The sequence below is a fragment of the Triturus cristatus genome, chromosome 3_2 (assembly GCF_964204655.1).
Source record: "Triturus cristatus chromosome 3_2, aTriCri1.1, whole genome shotgun sequence".
Classification (NCBI taxonomy): domain Eukaryota; kingdom Metazoa; phylum Chordata; class Amphibia; order Caudata; family Salamandridae; genus Triturus; species Triturus cristatus.
In genome coordinates this window covers 830,634,645-830,656,698 of record NC_140584.1, presented here as the reverse complement: position 1 = coordinate 830,656,698, position 22,054 = coordinate 830,634,645, and the positions used below count along the sequence as shown (strand labels likewise).

The 22,054-nt window shown below is 41.4% G+C and overlaps 1 protein-coding gene across 3 annotated transcripts in view; it reads right to left on the bottom strand.

Annotated features, from left to right (window-relative positions):
* Nucleotides 1-22,054, bottom strand: part of LOC146858246 (apoptosis-inducing factor 3-like) — a 569,318-nt gene that overhangs the window by 280,362 nt on the left and 266,902 nt on the right. For all 3 annotated transcript variants that reach the window (XM_085649067.1, XM_085649066.1, XM_085649065.1), the window contains one exon: nucleotides 891-977. In XM_085649067.1, coding sequence (XP_085505193.1) covers nucleotides 891-977 — 87 coding nt within the window. The remainder of the gene's footprint in view (nucleotides 1-890; nucleotides 978-22,054) is intronic.

The following is a 22,054-nucleotide window of genomic DNA, read 5'->3' as shown; positions in this document are numbered from 1 at the left end:
AAGGTATGTCCAGGTATTCCTTCCCGGTCAAAGTGTTGTAAGTCAGCAGCGCATCTGCACTTGGTTGGTGGAACCAGAGTAGTGTAGTTCCTATTTCTGAAGAACACGCTAAGGTTTTTCTTTACTTCTGTGTTGGGGTGGAGGATGAGAGTTCCATGTTAACCATGGACTTTGGCAACAAATCGTCTGAGTGTGATGGTTTCGGGGTCCAGGATTCTATCTTCTCAGGTGTCCAGACCGCTTCCTGTTTAGGTGGTGAGGTCTTTTCTGGTGCCTGTGGTTCCACATTTGATACTTATGTATCTGGTGTTGCATCAGAGGATAATGTGAGGCATTACTCTGTGAGGCTTTCCTCTCGTCCTACCAGATTGCCCACCAAGCTTTTGGACTAAGATTTATCTTCAGGTGATGTTTATACCCAATTTGACAAAACATTTTTTTTTTTTTTTGTGAGCACAGGGGACTAATGTAGAATGTAGGAGCTATTGAGTTTAATTATATATATATACTTAAAACTCTTATCTTAGGTGTCTGGCTTATATTAGGTTAGCACTGTATAGTTTACATCTTCTTTATTTCCATGCTCTCCTGTACTCATGTTTATGCTTGAGTAGGGTTTAGTATTCTGAGAATGTTGGAATGTTCGGCATTTGGTGGGTCTAGCAGTTGCCAGCTTACTCCAGGACTAGAGGGATGGCCTGTTCATGGGTCCAATACTTATGAAGAATAAACTTCTCTTCTACATTCTACTTGGTACTGTCATTCCTGCTTACAGTGTTCCTACCTTCTACAGTCTCAAACCACCATTTTAGTACATCCCATTGGGTCCTCATTTCAACTTAATCTAACTTCTGATACACATCTATCTTCCACTCCCCACTGCATCTTACCTCTTTCTTAGTCCAGACTTCGATACTGTGAGTACTGAAGAACTCTGCAGACCTCAGCTCAAGCTCGGCAACCGGGGCGTTCATCATCTAGAGAGGAGTCACAAGACATAAGGTCAAAAATCAGCAGTCTGCACCTCTCCTGTAAATAAGGGGTCCATGGATCACTGAGATGATCTCTGCAGGTCAAGGTCACAATTAATGGCAGAGAGGCCCTCTACCTTCCTCTGCTCTTTTCCTCACCACAAGGAGGTCCAGTGCTATGAAGAACAAGGCCATGGAGACCAGCATCAGGAGGATGAAGGACTAAGATGACCAAGAGAAGCAAAAGTATAACCAGGGCTAGAAGGCTCAGTAACAGGGTTAGGACCGGGAGGACCGAGGGTAAGATCAGAACTGGAGGTCTTCATGGTATTGAGCCTTCTGGCCCTTTTCCCCTAGTCCTTGTCTTTTACGTTATACTTCTTTTTATATCCCTGGTCTTCATCCTTCTGTTTGTGCTTGTCCTACTGGTCCTGGTTCTACTTGTGCTCCTCCTCACTCTCAACCCCAGCCAGGTACTGCCTCCAAAGTCCATAATACACTTACTTTTTCCACTGTTATATTTTATTTACGCTGAAGACATGGAGGACAGAAACAAAACAGCAAGGATTCAGGCCGGTACTGTCCCCCAAAAGGAACCGCCTAATTAAAACACTGGTTAAGGCACCTACTGCACAGCTGTATTTGGATCCAGCAGCGTTAGGGCAAAATAGTGGTATGTTATACAAAGAAGGTGGCAGTGGTTATAGACAGCGCAGCCAGCACCTCTGTTGTGTTTGCAAAAGTTAACACTCAATGTACATTTACGGCGTGCTCAATGCAAATATCGTGACACCCACAATATTACTCAGTACGTGGTAGGAGATCCTCCACGCGCATAACATAAGAATTCAAATAGCAGAGCACAGCACATTTAAGAGTTCAAACTGACTGGCAAACAGTCAGACAGTAATTTATTTTCAAATGTTGAACAGTCAATATGACACAGTCTTGATCATAGATGAATCGTTTTGACAGATTGTTGCCACGTAGATGAAACAGAACAGCCAACACGTGTTTCATCGTTATTACGACTTTTTCAAGGCTGTTAACAAAAACCATATGAAAGCAAACTTAATTACAATATCAGGGGAAGTTCTTATTATTCTTGTTTATGTGCTACCTAATGTGAAGTTAGTAAAACATCGAGTAAGGTAAGAAACGAGAAGAGAAGAATATTCAAGTTAAGTGATGGCACGATTCTTACAAGCCCAGAGTACAAGCATGATGAATATATATTAATAGAAAAAAAGAGTATTATTGTGCTGACCAATTATGGTCCAAGTCCAAAGAAAATTGTAAAAACATGTATACCCGAAAAAGTGAAAGGTTGTAAAGCAACAAAATAAGTAAGAGACACCCGTGCACAAGATGTGAGAGGTTGACTTTGTTTGTACAAATAATGGATAGATGATAGCGTAATCGAAAAGATCGGGGAACAGGTAAATTTCTATAGATTGTATTCACCTCGAACCCAGAAGTCAATAGCGTGTAAACTCGGCTAAGTCAACGTCGTTGTAGTATATTAGTGGTAAGTAACACAGAACTACTCCATTTTTACTTAGGTTGTATGGGTAGAAAGTGCCTAGTTTGTCACTAAAAGAAGACAAAAGTTCGCGATAACATATTGCATGCAGCGAGAGTGGCCCCGCCGGTTGCTGTCAATAACAGCCAAGTCACCTATTTCCCCAGACTTCACGCTTCAGGTCCAGAGACAGCGACGCAGTTTCCTGGATGTGAAACGCGCCCTGCGCGACCAGGAAATTAAATATGCCATGCTCTTTCCCGCAAACCCACATGTTGTCTGCGAAGGGGAAACATGGTTCTTCTCAAGTCCTGAAGATGCATGGGATTGGTTCAAGGGCTGGCGCACGGTTGGCAGTGGGGCTGATCCATGTACCCAGATTTTTTCAGGGTGGGCGATAGGCACTCTAAAAGTTGGGGGTGGTGTGAGGTTCTTTGCCCGTCGTGCAGGGAGGCAGCGAGTGGGGGACCTTTGCTGGGCAGGGGGATGTTCGATTGTTTGATTTCTGGGGGGAGGGGGGTTTGCTATCGGGAAATGTTTATGACATGCAGCAATACTTTCTACGTCGTCACAGGTCATAGCCTATGCTCAAGCTACCCTGAGGTTGGGGTTTCGAGGGACGCCTGGGGGTATCCTCTATGGGTTCCCCGCAGATGCCGGGACGTTGCGGGAGGAGGGTGGGGGTAAAGGTTTGTGGGGGTTCACGAGTCACAAAGTGTAAAAAAATCGCACCAATGTACAGCTACTTCTACCAGTCACATAGGAAGAACAGTTACAGTGTCTTTTATTGTCTATGCGCCCAAGTGTCTGACTAAATGTCTACAGTTTTTGCAAGGACTGCAGGTACAGGGGGTGGGCCCTGGAGACACTCCGACTACTCATGATTTCTCCGTCCAACACGCCTATGATGGAAAATAGGAAAGAAACATCACTCTTTGTTTTGGTATGGAATGTAAATGGGATGGAAGATAAAGTTAAATGGGGAAAGTGCAGCAATATCTCAAGAGACAATCCCCCGATCTCGTATTGCTACAGGTGACAAATTTAGTTGGCAACAAAAGTAAAGCCCTTACTCGTTGGGGATATAAACTCCCAGTTCACGCAGAATATTCCTCAGGATCCTGAGGGACTGGTATCCTAGTTAAAAAAAAGTCTTGCACTCACACTGCTGCATACATGGGCAGACCCGCGGGGAAGATGTGCAGTTTTGGAAGCACAGTGGGAAGGGAAAGCGCTTAATGTAGTCTCTGTGTACCTCCCCCCGGCGCTGGGTAAGGAGGCACTTGCAGACCTGGGGAAAATCATAGTTGATCTATCCATGGGCACCCTTGTCCTGGGGGGGAGACTTTAATATGACAATGGATGATCATAAGGACAGGCATCCGCAGCGCCCTCAGACACGACCTAATCATGCATGGACGAGTTCACGAAAGCCATGGACCTGACTGATGTTTGGCGCTCCTTACAACCAGATGGGTCACAGTATACTTACTACTCCAACGCACATAAGAGCATGTCCCGAATCAACTATTTTTTGACACACTCAGCAGATCTCGGTCACTTCTACAGCCCTCATGCTCTGCCGAGAGGCATTTCTGATCACTCCCCGGTGTGGGCCGAGCTCACATACTATAATCAACGTCCGCGGGGAACTATAATCCTCAACCCATGGTTGCTTAAAATCCCAGACATTAGAACGAATTTGTTTATGCAGACCATTAATTATTTCAAGGAAAACGTCGTGTTAGTGGACTCAGTACAGACGATATGGGAGGCTTTAAGGTAGTTCTCAAGGGACAGGAACTTGCGCTCAAAGTGGGCTATATTAAAAAACAATACATCCAGCTGTTGGAAAGTGAACTTCAGCACTGACATAGCCCTACATAGGCTAACTACTAAGCAGTTGGAATATAGGACTTTAGCTAAGGAAAACATGAGGTCCAAACTATTAAACACCCCGCATAAGCTGTACGAAATGGGGGACAGGGCCAGGAAACTACGTGCCTGGCTGGAGAAAAGGGAGCAAGGAGAGAGATGGGTACCCAGGCTGACCCCCCATGGCACGCAGCAAATCTCAGACCCACAGGACATAGCAAACGCATTTGCGGATCACTTGGAGGCAGTATACACAACCTCAACAACATACACAGTAGACGGCTCCCGGCAACTATTAACAGATATCCGTTTGCCTACACTATCAGAGAGCAATATGGATGCACTGGACAAAGCTCACAGATGATGAAATCCGGAAGGCTATTAATAGTATCCAATCAGGGAAGGCGATGGGGCACAATGGGATCCCTATAAAATTCCTTAAAATGGTCGCTTCCCACGCTGCGCCACATTTGAGGGCCATGTATGAGGAAAGCTATGATAAAGGAGTCCTGCCAGCAGACCAACCGTTGGCCTCTATCGTAGTTATCTGTAAGCCGGGGAAACACGCTGAGAATTATGGCTCCTACAGGCCGATTTCTTTAATCAACGCTGAAGCGAAAATCCTCACTAAACTTCTCGCCTCAAGCTTGGTGATCCTATCTTTGGTCCACCCTGAATAATCTGGCTTTATGCCGGGGAGGAATACGGCGTTGAACATCAGTCGCCGTCACAATGTCCTTGGGCGACAGAAATATTTAGAGGAAGATGCAGTGATATTGTCCCTAGACGCCTCAATGGCATTCGATTCTATAGAGTGGCCCTATCTCTGAAGTACTGAGAAGCCTGGGATTTGGCCCGAAATGTTTGGGTTGGGTAAAACTGCTATATGCAGATTTGTGGGGCCAGGTACGGGTTAATAACCATATGTCCAGAAAATTCCAACTGAGAAGAGGCACCAGGCAGGGCTGCCCCCTGTCCCCCTTAATTTTCAGTTTAATGCTGGAACCACTGGCTTCCTGGGTAAGAGGAGATGTAATGCTTAGAGGGTTGAAATGGGCGGAAGGACATGATGATAGGATATCGCTCTATGCTGACAATCTCCTGCTTTATCTCACGTCCCCATACAAATCAATACATGTAATCCTAAATATCTTTACGAATTCTGGGAAGTACTCGGGCTATGCGATCAACTGGATCAAATCGGTATTATTTGTCCTTCAAGGCCCTGTTCCCAAACTCCCCTTGGGCAGCAAAGTAGAGGTTGCCCTTGATGGATTTCGTTACCTCTGCATTTTTATAACCCCAGATCCCCAACTTTTTTATGAGCGGAACCTAGTGGCACCCTTAGATAGATCCATCACAGAGCGGTTACTAGATGTTTGAGGTCGCTTATGTTTGTTTTGCCTCCCTGTGCAGTATACTAAGGGCTGTCCTCAGGGGTGGTCCCCACCCAAACTGTAGCTAGAGTCTGTAGCTCGGGTGCCACATCCCCAGTGGCTCCAGGGTGGGTGGGCCGTGTATCTGCTCAGCCATGTGAATGTGAGACAACAACGCTGGCAGCATGCTCTTCTGATATCAGCGAAGAACTGCCCCTATTCTGTATATATAGATTGTAGCCTCCTCTCTTTGCTGACACCTTTACGCTACTCTGAAGGTTCTCGTCCCTTAGGCCAACCAGAGCCCTTGTTACACCTCCAGCGGAGGTAGAAATGTATCTTCGCTATAGGACATCTTCCTAATACCGTGAGCTAATTTCCGATACACGTCATAGATATAGCCTGATCTTTGTCCATGCCGTTCGTGGATCCTGCAACTTTTCGGTAGTGGTTTTGTTTATTTTTCAAGTTGAATACGTATTTTTACCTCCTCTCTTGTATGCACACAGGCCGTTAGAGTACTGTTTTAGCGTGTTAGAATTAATAAAGCATGTCCTGGGATCATTGCTTGAAATGGGCAGGCACTGAGAATCTGCACTCAAATTTTAATGAGAACGCCAAATACTTTTAATAGGAGAGTACCAGCACTTCGTGTTAACAAACTGGACTTAGGTTAGTGTGTACCAGCACTTATATTTCCCGAGTTCCAGGACCTGGTGTTATGTACGTCTAGTGGGGCAACATTCACAGTGGGGCTCTTAAGTGTCGAGACACGAAAGGTTTGGTTGTGAAAATTAGGTGTATGAAGCGCTAGCAGGGGAACAGGTAACCATACAGTACCAATCTGTCTTTACAATACAGAACTTTCGGCTTCGTTAGTAACAATGCGCAGTAACCAACAGTTTGGAAAAAAATCGTTTTGTTTCTCGGAGTGCCTAGTAAAAATGAGCGATCTTATCAATTATTCTTGGTCTGCTTTCTCTTTAAGGGTCATTATGCTATACATGTGTCCATTTATGTTGCTTGTTGTTGCATTGCATTAGCGGAATGGGGCTAGCCCTTAGAAGCTCTTAAGCAAGTAGAGCCATTTCGGAAGAGTGAGGTGTTCAAACAGCAGTTGAAAGTTAATTTGGAGTGTGGTTGTTGTCCTGAAGCATTTTCCTCTGCAAGTGTTACCAACGGGTCCCTCTTTCCCAAAAGAAAACATTGTGTTGTTATGGCAGTCTTACTTGAGGATAATTCGTTGTTGAGCTGAATGGAGAGTTAAAATTGAAGTGATTTAGTGAAATGTAAGGAATTCGTATGTAACTGGTGGCGATAAAATATTGAATATTGCTTTTGTAAATTAATACTTGGTTCATCACTCTTGAATGAATGAATGAATGAGTTTATTTATAAAGCGCTACGTTCACTCCAAGGAACATCTTGGCGCTAGCGGACTTTGAGACAAGAACAGAAACAACAATAGGACGGGGGGAATAAGAGTGGGGCTATGAATTCATATCTATCATCATATAAGGGAAAACACAATGCTGTCGGGAACAGAAAAAATCCATGTTTTCAGAAGCTTCCTGAGGAGGCATTCTGATTGGGCCAATCTCAGCTGGAGCGGCAAACTGTTCCAGGCTTTTGTACCTAGAACGGCTATGGTTTTGCCCCCTTTTGTTTTCAGTCGGTAACTAGGGACTATCAAATAGTTCGCTGAAGACGATCACAGAAGAGGCTGTGTAGTATAGGGCCGAATTCTGGTTCTGAGATATGTCGGCCCTGATGCTTTTACAGCTTTATAAGTAATCGTTAAGATTTTAAACAAAATTCTTTTGTGTATTGGTAGCCAATGTAGTCGTTGAAGTGCTACTGAGGAAAGGGATCCTCTAGGGAGCCTAAGCACCAACCTGGCCGCTGCGTTCAGGACCACCAGTAACTTCTTTATAATAAATTTATTTACCCCTGTATACAGGCTGTTACAGTAGTCCAGACGTGAAAGCACTAGAGCCACCGCGACGGTTTTCCTAACTTTCAAGGGCAGTAGATTCAAGAACTTTCTCAAAGTTTTTATGGTATAAAAACACATGCCTGCTACAGCTAATGCTTTACTATGGAACGATAACGAGTGATCAAATAAAATCCCTAGGTTCCGAGCTGTATCAGCGGTGTTAGGTGGTGGGACCATATTTTCAGGCCACCATTGACAAGGCGTAAAAAGATTTGTTTTCCCAAAACAGCATGATTTCGGGTTTTTTGGCTGTTACATTTCAGATGATTAAGTTTCATTCAATTCATGACTGCTGTTAGGCAGTGATACAAATTTTCTTCCGATCTGGTGGAGTTTTTATCTAAGGTGAGGATGATCTGTGTATCATCTGCATATATAATAGCCTCAACGTCAAAGGAGTCTATCAGGACAAGTAGTGGGGTCATGTACAAATTAAAAAGTGTTGGGCTCAGGGAAGAGCCCTGGGGGACCCCCGACGGAAGCTGTTTTTCAACCGACTTGTATTGGCCAAGGGTGACTATATTACGTCTAAAAAAGATGAAAACCATGCTAGCGCCTTGTTGGTGACGCCACTGCTTGCAAGTCTGTCAAGCAAAATGACGTGGGAAACCGTACCAAACGCCGCAGATAAATCCAACAGAACCAGAACTGCATCCTTGCACTGATCAAAGGCCAATTTTAATGTTTCTGAGGTGTGAAGCAGCACTGATTCTGTTGAATGGCCGGGTCTGAAACCAGATTGTTTTGGGTGAAGGATATTTTCCTTCAGCAAAAAGTCATTTAATTGTCTGTTTGCCTATTGTTCCACTAATTTACTCAACCATGGCAACAATGAAATTGGTCTGAGGTTAGAAAGTGTAGTGGTGTCCGCGATTTTCTTTTTTGAAAGGGTTTTACTGCTGCAATCTTCCAATTGTCCGGTACACTGGAGGACTCAAAAGATGAATTAATTATATGATTAATAGCTGGATTAATAATGTCCCCAAGTGCCTGAAGGACTCTGGGAGGACAGGGATTGAAAGGGGAGCCTGGTTTGCAGGTTGAGAATAGCTTGTCTTGATTGTTCCAAGCTAATCTCTTGGAAGCTGAAAAATGCTCCAGTGGTCCCTAAGGATATAGACTGGTTAATCTGCAGGACGGTCTCAGGGAAATCCTTTCTCAGATCCGTGATTTTATTTTCAAAATACTCTGCGATTTTTTCACACAAAGCTTGTGATGGTAGGATTTCTTGGGCAAGTATCTTGGGCTTTGTGAATGTTTGAACAATATCAAAAATTGTTTTTGGATTCTCTCCCGCTTGATTAATTTGATTGGAATAAAATGCTGTTTTTTCCAGTTTAATGTGGTGGTGATAATGTCTAAGAGCTGCTTTAAAAGACATGAAGTCAGCTGATTCATAGCCTCGCCTCCAGATTCTTTCTTGTTTCCTACAGTTGGTTTGTTATTCCTTTAGTCGGGGAGTGAACCAAAGGGCCTGTTTTTTCTTATCAATCAGAGATTTTCTGGAGTGAGTAGCTGGTGCTAAGTTATCAGCAAAGGATGACAGCCATTCATTGAACTTATCATTGTCAGTGGAAGGGATGCCGGTGAGGGTGGATTTGCTTATTTCAGCCTTTGTTACAAGCTCCGGATGCTCAAGCATACTGTTCCACTTTCGACTCCCTGTGGAGTCTCGTGGACCCCGGGAAGTCATTGCTTGAGCCTTGTCGAGGTCAATCTTTAAATGAGATATATTTATGATCTGACCAGGTAATCGTGATGGGGGGTTTTACAGAAAGGTTGGTCATGTTGGTACAGATACCATCTAGGGTATGCCCCGCGTCATGTGTAGGGCCATCAATCAATTGTTTTAAACCCATGGTGCTGATAAGTCTCGCAGAACTGTCTGGTATTAGGGATATTTAGAACGTCTAAATGAATATTAAAATCACCTAAAATGGTGAAATTTGAATATCTGATCACAAGGGGACTAATACTGTCCCCTACTGTGTCAATGAATTTAAGCGAAGAGCCCGGGGGTCTATAGATGAGAACTCCAGCGAACGTAGTGCTGCTGTTTAATTGGAAGCAGAACGGGGGGCTCTCTGCTTCCCTAAGATCAATGGGGTTAGTTGTTATAAGTTTCAGGTATTGCTTGAAAATTATTGCAAGCCCCCTCCCCTTTGTCCACTTCTATCCTGTCTAGTCAAAGTATAGCCTTGTGGGAGTGCTTGTACAATGTCTGGATTGGAGCACTCATTCATCCATGTTTCTGTGATGAATAGGCAGTCTAAATCACTTGTGTTTAAAAGGTCATATATATGTAAAACTTGTTTAGTTAGAGATCTTGCATTAATCAGTTCGCAATGTAGAGATTTGGTAAATATTTCCCTTTTCTTTACTTCCACCAAGGGCTGTCTAAGACTTCGACTAGAAATGTCGAAGGTAGTCCTGCACACACAGCAGGTGAAAGGGCCCTTCATAGCATCTATGTGGAATTGTACAGTACATTTAGTGGCCTGACTATTTATCTCTAATAAAACTTTGTTAGTATATTGAATTCCTGGGTTAAAACCAACAGCATCTCTGGCCATGGACGCGTACGGGCGCAGATGGGCTTGCCTTAGGCACGCCTTCGGCGCGCCCACTGCGCATGTCCGCTGCGTGTCTGGCGAATCATGCGGTATTTATGTTCTTCCGGGAGCCAACCACTAGTGTGCGACCTGCGGTAGCTCACCAGAAGTGAGTGGGAATGCCTCGTTGTGGCAGCGTTTCTCCGCTTACGGCACAGAAAAACCTTGGTGGACCGGAAACACTGTCCGTGAAAAGTGCAATGTGCAATATACAGTACTTTGAGGACCACAATAAACTTTAACAAGGAGGCCAATAACATAATAAAAGGCTTAAGAGTAAAAACAGTGCAATTTCAAGATTTTTCCAACCTCCCTCTCCTGCGCTATCCGGAACTCAATCCGCTGCGCGTCCGGCGAAGCATGCGGTATTTATGTTCTTCCGGGAGCCAACCACTAGTGTGCGACCTGTGGTGGCTCACCGGAAGTGAGTGGGAATGCCTCGTTGTGGCAGCGTTTCTCCACTTACGGCACAGAAAAGCCTCTGCGGACCGCAAACGCTGTCCGTGAAATGTGCAATATACAGTACTTTGAGGACCACAATAAACTTTAAAAAGGAGGCCAATAACAAAGTAAAAGGCTTAAGAGTAAAAACAGTGCATTTTCAAGATTTTTCCAACCTCCCTCTCCTGCGCTATCCGAATCTCAATCCGCCTTGCTTCATGTGTGACATGTTTGTTGTGTCCAAACTGAGTAGCGATATCTAAGAGCTTTCCATAAGTCCTTTGCTAACTTGTTTTGTTAGAGGAACTCATGCTAGGTTTTAGTTGCAATGACCAGATTACTTTAATTGGACGTTCTTGGTTTCACTGTATTTGAGAACTAAAACCTTGTGGAAGCAAAATCAATTTGACTCTTAAGTCAGAATTTCTTATTCCGCCTGGTTCCTGCAGCCTGTAATTTGTTTTTGTTGTAATGGCATGTGAGATGCTTCTGCTCCACGTTTATCTAGAATAGAATCCACCTTAAAAATTTACTGGTGAAAGAATTGTTACATTTTTCGCTACAAAACATTATCTTTTAGATTTTACCACAACACTACATGTGGGTGTATTTCAATAGTGTGTGTGTGTGTGTGTGTGTGTGTGTGTGTGGACATATTAATCTGCTTGCCATGGTACCAGATATTACCATGAATAATGTTTACGTCTGTTACATGTTGTGTCTTATTTAGTCTGTAAGCACTATTTTCTTTAATGAGTTTCTCCTACTGCAGGCACGACATGCTTTCCTGCACAATTCAGCACACTTTCACTTTCCAGCCAGTGCGGGACAATGGCAGCCGCATCTTTGAAGTGAAATAGGTCTCGCATTTACAAGAGTTTGAGCTACTGGCATTGTAAATGAAAATACCTTTTATTTATGTTTTAATTATCAAAACAGAAAAATGAAAGGCATTGTCATTTTCAATGCCAATAGCTTAAAACTCTCACAAATGCGAGACCTGTTGCATTGCAAATGCTTGTTGGGTTTACTTTAAGGGGTTCTTTCCCGTGGTCTTCTCCAGAACATGCGGAGAAGTGTGGCTCACTGGTTAGAGTAGGCAGACCTGGAAGCAGAGGTCAGCCCGGGACCAGGGTTCAATTCAAGGCTCAGCTGGGTCTTGAGTCCATAAATTGTCCATGGACTCGATAATTCTCGCTCACTCGATTCATGGGTTCACACTCTGCGACTCTGGGCAATAGCTTGCTTAATCTCCACAATGGCCCCTCGTGGCGGGATGCCTGGCTTTCACCTTGTGGATGCCCTGCTGGGTTATCTCACAGGGGAATACCAGGACGGGTTCCCTAAGCAAGCGCTTAGAGACCGGTTGGTGATTTGCGCTATATAAATATCTGTACATTTACATTTACATGCTGCTTATCCTCCAGATTAAGAGCAGCTTTTCTCGAACGCCCATTGTTCTATTTGGGACTCACTCGTCACCGGTCCACTGAGGTTCAACGCCTGTTTGCTACCAATTACGGTAAGAAACAAGCTTCTGCCATGTATATTGAGAGCGAGATTGTGCAACGCTTCCTGAACAGCCTAGTTACATAGTCTGTATGTTTTTAGTAAGGCAGCTCCCGGGACTAGACACATGTAATGCCATGGGGGGGGGGAAGTACCATTTTAAGAGTACACCTACCAGGAATCCAGAAGATATCCGTCTCTGTCTCTCTCTCGGTTTCTCTCTTCCAGTCGTTTTCAGTCTCTCTCTCTCTCTCTCTCTCTCTCTCTCTCCCAGTCTCTCTCTCTGACTTTCTCTCAGTCTCTGCCTCTCTCTCTCAGTCGCTCTCTCGCTCTCTCTCTTAGTCGCGCTCTCTCTCTCAGTCGCGCTCTCTCTCTGTCTCTCTCCTAGTCTCTCTCGCTCTTTCTCTCTAATTCCATTTCCCTCATCCCTGGCTACCTGTTTTACTGCTGTGTATTTCACTACTGTAGTGACTACATAAGGGAGGAAGGAGTATGATCATTGGAAATCAGATGTGATCACTAGAGAATCGAATAAAAAGGCAGCACATGCCATTTTGTTTTATACTATGCTGTGGGAAAACAATTTGAATATCTATGGAACCATAATTTCTATGGCCCATTAACTGTTCTACATTTTTTAATAAGAACTTGTTTTTATATAGCGCGTCACCCACTGCACTGTTGGAGGTTTTAAGTGTTGTAAATAACTTTAACCTTATTTTAAAAACACACTTTTTTCCAATAAATATCTCTGAATTGTCAAGGACTGCTGAGAGTGCTATCAAATGTGTTATATTGTGTATGCACCAGTTTGAGTCAACCTCCTCTGATTAGGTATTGACCACTTCACCACAAATATTACTATAGAGTCCAGGAAACTAAGAGAATATTGGCTAATTGTTGCAAGCAATGTTGTCCAGTACCCTCGGACAGGGAACAGAAACGGCAGTTAAATTGCTAAATCTGCCCAACTGCTCCTTTAAACGACAGAACATTGAAAAGAAAAAGACTGGGATTTACAGAGAGAGTCATAATCACTCCACAATAAGGGAGCTAAAGAAGAAGTTTAGCTGGAAGAGAAAGGAAAATGAAGCAAACCCAGACGCTTCCTGATCCCACCTTCAGGCCAATACAGAGCATCTGGGCAATATAGTTCAAGATGGCAATGTCGCAAGATACTTTCCCACAGCTGCAGGAAGGAGTTTCAGCCACTTTATTCCTACATTCATGCACTCATAGCCAAGAAGCACAGGATCCTATGCTTTATTGTAGATGGAAAACATTATTCAATTTGCTATGAAATGTGTTCAACAATCGTTTTCCAAAATCCTGGCAGTTAAAGCAGCTCTCATATGCAAGGTGGCCCTTTATTGTTCTCTCATCTAGACGTCTGTCTGGTGAAGTGCAGTGCTTTTCACAATAATGCAGAAAACCACAAAACATGAGAAATCGACTAATGCCCCAACTGAAGGGCAGAAGGAAATCCAGCACAAGCTCTAGTCAACAAAACAAAAACTTTGGAGCATAAAACATATACAATATTGGGTTTATATTTCAGCATGATCAAGAGTAACAACATCTAAAATAAACATTCCATTGTATCAGACACCACAGCCCGTGAAAGTGAAAACAATGATAAGAGTAAGGAATTAGGACATCTTGCATTTAGTTGGTTCCATATGTCAAGCAATCAATGAGCGCGTTGCACGAACACTCTGTAGTAACTGAATGTGGGAATTAGGAGGATCTTGTGGTAATCACAGAGACACACTTTCATAAGAACCTACAGCAGAGAACATCCAAGAAAATTCAAAGGGCCTTCCCTGACCCCATCCATCAGGTATCCATAAAAACAGATGCATCACGCATGGGGTGGCAAGCGCATTTGCTGAACACTAGTTTACAAAAATATCTCGGCTACTACTGGATTAAAACGAGACCTATCAAATCTAGGTCTTCTCCTAGTCGAAACAATGGAATCAAGGTAAGTTTCCTTTCAACACCTTGTGTCTAGATTACTCCATAATGTAATTTCCTACTAATAATTAAATGGGAACTTGCATGGGAGGAATTCTAGAAGGGCAAAAGGAAGTTTCATTATGTAAACTAGAAATAGCAAGGGTCTCTGGGATCTAAGAAAAAGTACTGGGCTTGCATGCCAGGGAGAGGACAGAAGGGTAACACAGGCTGATATGGCTCAGTCTTGTTTTGTCAGTGCAGTACCCCTCCAAGAACTTCATCTGTCACCTTCACATGCGAAAGATGCCAGTCTCGTTGGGCTACCGCCACATCTAGACCAGTCTATAGCTTGTCCAGCTGGTTCTCGTGCTCCTTTGGGACCTTTAAGGAGCATGAAAGGGATTTGGGGAAAAAGTCTACTCAAAAGTTTGGCTTCCTTCAGACTAGCTGGACCTTTTAACTGTGCAATTTCTGCTCAGGTTGCCAACCTTGATTGCTGTTCCACAGAACCGGCATTAGGGCAGTGCGACTAGTGCAGATGTACTGGGCGCTGACCTGGGATGGGGCACATATCTCCGGAAGGCGGGGGGTGGGGGGGGGCGCAGGGTAGCAATAACGTACAATTTAAAAACACCTTCAGCAGAGTTCTTTCTACGTCCAGTTTTCAGACACCTTTAAAAATGTCAAGATAACTCTTGTGATTTAGATATATAAAACTCTGCACTCTTGTTCAATTTTATATTGATTCATACAGTTGTTTAAACAGGCGAATTTGAAGTACCAGCAGGACATCAATTCAGCTATTGCCGTATCAATTTAATATGAATATATAACAAAATCTTAAATTTAAAAAACACTAACAATATAATCAGGAGTAAACAGCTTGGTGTGACAATCCTCCTTTTAAGAGTGGAACCGGAAGCCGACAAGTGTTTAGTTTCACAGAAATTTTTTCAAGGCTGCAAATAATGCCATGAGAGAAAGAATTTACATTGTTCATATCCATAAAATATCAAACTACACAGGAAACGGGAAAAACGCAATTTAAATTATATATAGAAGAACAGTATGGAGATCAAACAGATCAACCATGTTTATTTAACGTGTGAGTTTGTTTAGGACAAGAAAATAGTGCAGATAGATCAAAAGTAACCCACAGTGAAAAATGTATAGAACATGCAGTGCTCATAGCCCAAGATGAAGCTATTCTATCTGATGAAGAGTTATTTGATAAAGCCCACCAAAAGATTGTGTGGGTTTTGTCCAAATAGATAACGTTGCTCGGTGTTCACATGGGCGACCAAACAATTGTACAAAAATATCCATTTCTTGTAGTGGAGAATCATCTTTCCCTATTAAAATTTTAATACCAAAAAAAAAAAAAAAAAAGAGAAAAATCTAAGAACTTTCTAGCTCAATAGTCAAGGATACAGTGTCCCATAGATGATAATGGAATAAAAATAGTAAAGGTACCTAAGTGTGTTTTAGCTCTCTGTTAGAACAGAAGACCGCGTCACTTATTGTTCGTGTAAATCCACTGGTTATTTTCTCTGTGAGGTTAAAACAGAAATGAAGTCAAAGTATTTATATGAGTTGATAAACCTGTTTTTAATCCTAAGCGTGTACAAGTCAATGTTGGTATACTTATTCCATTTGCTGTATTGTGTTCAAATCAACTATTCTAGGTCAGTTTTTATCCGAGACATATATGTGTCAAGAGAGGAGACAAAGAAAGCCTCAAAGTGCAAGTCTATATAGTAATTTCCAAGCGTTCGGCGCTTTCTTTGCTGAATTGTTAAAATCAGAAACCTGGCTCATTCCAATTGTGAACAAGCTAGAAACAGTCTTCTTAAAAGGACCTATCTGTTAGTGAAAACAGTCTTAGATCAAAGAAAAGGGGGGACTTACAGTTTTAGTAGTCACATGGTCTTGGGCTATGATATGCCCCTAGAAACCGTAAGGAAAAAAGAAAACAAGAAAATATTAAAAGGCAGTAGAGCCAAACAGGTGTCTGGCACAATGATCCCTTACTAAATATATTAACAGCATCTCTGTTCTAAATATCTCTTTCATAACATTCTTTAAAAAGACAAAACAACGCTTTGTCTATATACAACGGCTCGTAGTCCCAAGCTCATATGGCAACCGGGACAAACATCGAGATCAACATATTGTTTAAAAGTATATTTTATCCTTATTCAAAGTAATTTTTATAATTATTGTAGCAAGGAGCGTAAGGCCCCCAAGCTATGATATAGTGTGTTAAATGTCGGTATCTTGTCATTGTAAATAGAAAACTACATCATGTGAACATTACGTACAAATGGTCGTATTATCAAAGTTTCAACAAGTATTAGCAGCTTAACGGTAAGAAGAGATATCTCATCTATCTCTTTCAGCCAGTCTTCAAATAAAAATCAGACTCAGCAGTTGGCTAGAGCAAAGTTAGCCTTTCAGCAGTCCCGGGTAAAATGAATCCAAGTAAGCAGTCCCAATAATCTTAATCCAAACAGACTTTTGTATTCGAAACTCCCTCGCGGCGCAGTCTTTCTGGATCTAACATGTAATGCCGGCTCCAGTTGCCGGTACTCATTTTAAAGCAACTTCGTCGGCGTCGCGTACTGCGTCATGTCACATGGCATATTAGTCAGTACATGTTCATTGTAATAGAAAAAGGACTATGGTAACTAGAATCCTTACTATTTGAATAGATCCCGCAGCGACCATTAATGCATGGTGTAAATTCAGCTTCATCTGTCTGGCAGTGCATTAGTAAGTGAGTTTTCAATACTACCATCTCATATAAAACCTTGTGCAGAAATTAGGTGGCATTTTTTAGGTTATGGTTTCTGACATTTTAAACAGTATCCAAGACAATTCTTTCATGTTAGTTATCCAAAAAGATATTAGTGCGTTGCCCAGAGATTCAGAGTGAGAGGGAGCAAATATATTTCCACTCAGTTTCAAAAGTACATCGTAATCAGATACTTCTCACAAATGGATTGCCCTATCTTGCAGTTTTCAAATCACCTTTAACATGTCAATCATTAATTGCATTCGTTTTGTTAGATGCCCCACAAATTGACGGTAGTACATATCATATAACTACAAGTATGTACAGCAACAAAATACCAAGTCTATTTGATTTAAATGGTCCCAACATATACTTAATCATTATCACTGGCATCCTGTCAATAGATGTAACAGTACTGTAGGGTGCTACCATTACTGAACTTATTTATAGGCATTCTTTTTGATCTTTAAGTTCACAAGTTGCTATCTTGATGGTAAATAGCCATCTAGTCTTTAAGAAAGACAAACAGCTCCTTGTCAATAGTGATGCCTCTCTCTACCGCATGAAGGCGTATGATCCATTGTGCTTCAGCCTTTTTCAACATCAATGTCTTATCTCCACCCCTGGCACCAGTTTTAATCTCAGTAATGCCATGGAAGCTCAGACCTGTCAAGGTTCTATTAGGATTATCATTGTTAAAGTGGACAGCTAAGGGGTAACTGCAATCGTTGTTCCTAATGGCCCTTATATGTTCTTGAATTCTTTCTGTTTAAAGGTCGAATAGTACTGCCTACATAAATTAGGCCACAGATGCAACGTAAACAATAGACAACATATCTTGTATTACAGTTCATGAACTGACAAATCTGATAGGTTGTATTGGTGTTATATTTGAAGTTCTTCAGTTTATTGCATGCGAGTTGACACATGTTGCAATGTGCACATTTATAGAATCTACCTGGTTTTGTTGATAACCAAGTCATGTCAGATTGTTTAGGGGGTACATAGCTAGAGCATAAAGAGTCCCTTAGTGTTCTACCCCTTCTGTACACAATGCTAGGATTCTGTGTCACTAGTTTTCTCATTGTGCTGTCTAGATTTAGTAGATGCCAATGCTTCTTAAAGATTCTATAGATCTGGTGGCTATGCACATTATAGTTGGTGATCAGACTAATCTTATCACTTATTTTTCTCTTCTGTGTGACATTGGATCTATGTAATACAGACTGTCTGGTCTTCTGTAGGATAGGATTCTCTTTCTAGATTTTTCTAAAATGTCAGAAGAGTACCCTTGATTTTGAAAGTGCATTTCAAGGTTCATCAGTTCTTGAAGAAATATGTTCTCCTCGCTGCAGTTTCTCTTGAGTCTAGTCATTTCCCCAAAGGGGATTGAGTTAATCTGCACTGAAGGGTGGCCAAGCTGACATGACTTGGTTATCAACAAAGCCAGATGGATTCTATAAATGTGCAACATGTGTCAATTCGCATGCAATAAACTGAAGAACTTCAAATATAACACCAATACAACCTATCAGATTCATCAGTTCATGAACTGTAATACAAGATATGTTGTCTATTGTTTACGTTGCATCTGTGGCCTAATTTATGTAGGCAGTACTAGTCGACCTTTAAAAGAAAGAATTCAAGAACATATAAGGGCCATTAGGAACAACGATTGCAGTTACCCCTTAGTTGTCCACTTTAACAATGATCATCCTTATAGAACCTTGACAGGTCTGAGCTTCCATGGCATTACTGAGATTAAAATTTATGCCAGGGGTGGAGATAAGACGTTAATGTTGAGAAAGGCTGAAGCACAATGGATCATATGCCTTCGTGCGGTAGAGAGAGGCATCAATATTGACAAGGAGCTGTTTGTCTTTCTTAAAGACTAGATGGCTATTTACTATCAAGATAGCAACTCGTGAACTTAAAGATCAAAAAGAATGCCTATAAATAAGTTCAGTAATAGTAGCATCCTACAATACTGTTACATCTATTGACAGGCTGCCAGTAATAATGATTAAGTATATGTTGGGACCATTTAAATCAAATAGACTTGGAATTTTGTTGCTGTACATACTTGTAGTTATATGATATGTACTACCGTCAATTTGTGTTGTATAAACTGGGGATTTTATACAATTGCTAATGGGGCATCTAACAAAACAAATGAAATTAATGATTGACATGTTAAAGGTGATTTGAAAACTGCAAGATAGGGCAATCCATTTGTGAGAAGTATCTGATTACGATGTACTTTTGAAACTGTGTGGAAATATATTTGCTCCTTCTCACTCTGAATCACTGGGCAACGCACTAATATCTTTTTGGATAACTAACATGAAAGAATTGTCTTGGATACTGTTTAAAATGTCAGAAACTATAACCTAAAAAATACCACCTAATTTCTGCACCAGGTTTTATACGAGATGGTAGTATTGAACACGCACTTACTAATGCACTCTCAGACAGATTAAGCTGAATTTACACCATGCATTAATGGCCGCCGCGGGATCTATTCAAATAGTAAGGATTCTAGTTACCATAGTCCTTTTTCTATGACAATGAACATGTACTGACTAATATGCCATGTGACATGACGCAGTGCGTGAACCCGTAGAAGTTGCTTTAAAAGGAGTACCAGCAACTGGAGCCGGCGTTACATGTTAAATCCGGAATGACTGCACCGCGAGGGAGTTTCGAATACAAAAGGTCAGTTTGGATTAATATTATTCGGGACTGCTTACTTGGATTAATTTTACCCGGGACTGCTGAAAGGCTAACTTTGCTCTAGCCAGTTGCCGAGTCTGATTTTTATTTGACGATTGGCTGAAAGAGATAGATGAGCTATCTCTTCTTACCGCTAAGCTGCTAATACTTGTTGAAACATTGATAATACGACCATTTGTACGTAATGTTCACACGATGTAGTTTTCTATATACAATGACAAGATACCGACATTTAACGCACTATATCATAGCTTGGGAGCCTTATGCTCCTTGCTACAATAATTATAAAAAGTACTTTGAATAAGGATCAAATATACTTTTAAACAATATGTTGATCTCGATGTTTGTCCCGGTTGCCATATGAGCTTTGGACTACGAGCCGTTTTATATAGACAAAGCGTTGTTTTGTATTTTTAAAGAAAATTATGAAAGAGATATTTAGAACAGAGATGCTGTTAATATATTTAGTAAGGGATCATTGTGCCAGACAACTGTTTGACTCTACTGCCTTTTAATATTTTCTTGTTTTCTTTTTTCCTTACGGTTTCTAGGCGCATATCATAGCCCAAGACCATGTGACTACTAAAACTGTAAGTCCCCCCTTTTCTTTGATCTAAGACTGTTTTCACTAACAGATAGGTCCTTTTAAGAAGACTGTTTCTAGCTTGTTCACAATTAGAATGAGCCAGGTTTCCGATTTTAACAATTCAGCAAAGAAAGTGTTGAACGCTTGGAAATTACCATATAGACTTGCACTTGGGAGGCTTTCTTGGTCTCCTCTCTTGACACATGTATGTCGCGGATAAAAACTGGCCTAGAATAGTTGATGATTTGACACAATACAGCAAATGGAATAGGTATACCAACATTGACTTGTACACGCTTAGGATTAAAAACAGGTTTATCAATTCATATAAATACTTTGACTCCATTTCTGATTTTAACCTCACAGAGAAAATAACCAGTGGATTTACACGAAAAATACGTGACGCGGTCTTCTGTTCTAACAGAGAGCTAAAACACACTTGGGAACTTTTTCTATTTTTATTCCATTACCATATATGGGACACTATATCCTTGACTATTGAGCTAGAATGTTCTTAGATTTTTCTCTTTTTTTTTGTTTTGTTATTGAAATTTTAATAGGGAAAGACGATTCCCCACTACAAGATTTGGCCATTTTTGTACAATTGTTTGGTCGCCCATGTAAACAACGATCGAAGGTATCTATTTGGACAAAACCCACAGAATCTTTTGGTGGGCTTTATCAAATAACTCTTCATCAGATAGAATAGCTTCATCTTGGGCTAAGAGCACTGCATGATCTATACATTTTTCACTACGGGTTACTGTTGGTCTATCTGCACTATTTTCTTGTTTTAAACAAACTCACACGTTATATCAATATGGTTCATCTGTTTGATCTCCATACTGTTCTTCTATATATAATTTAAATTGCGTTTTTCCTCTTTCCTGTGTAGTTTGATATTTCATGGATATGAACAATGTAAATTCTTTCTCTCTCGGCATTATTTGCAGCCTTGAAAAAGTTTCTGTGAAACGAAACACGTGATGGCTGCCGGTTCAACGCTGAAAAGGAGAATCGTCACACCAAGCTGTTTACTCCTGATTATATTGTTACTGTTTTTTAAATTCAAGATTTTGTTAAATATTCATATTAAATTGATACGGCAAGAACTGAATTGATGTCCTGCTGCTACTTCAAATTCACCTGTTTAAACAACTGTATAAATCAATATAAAATTGAACAAGAGTGCAGAGTTTTATATATCTGTTTAACGTTTTCACTGGGTCCAATTGGGCTTCGGTGTTCTGGCACCTTAGGTAGTGGGGTGCAGTCTTCTTAACCTTGAGGGGCACCAATACTTGGATGAATATACGGAATGCACAAAGAGAATAGATGTGCTACCAATTAAACCACCACTGCCATCTGTAAATATTGATAACTCTTGTGATTAATGGTCCGGGCAGAGAGAAATTAGAGTTTTGTCTAGGGGCAATTTTGACTCGCCATAAAGCACAGAGGGTTAATATGCCTGCTGCAAAGTGCACGTACCGTGTAGATCACAGATCTGTATTTTATGTGGATAGCTGAGTGGATTACTGATTTTGTCACAGAGATCTTTTTCTTACCGCAGTTCATTAGATACAACCATGATATAAAACAGTGACTGTTACGAGCTGTCATCAACGAGCTGCATGCAAACCGCATTATATACTTTAGCATGTTCTGCTTTTCTCCCAC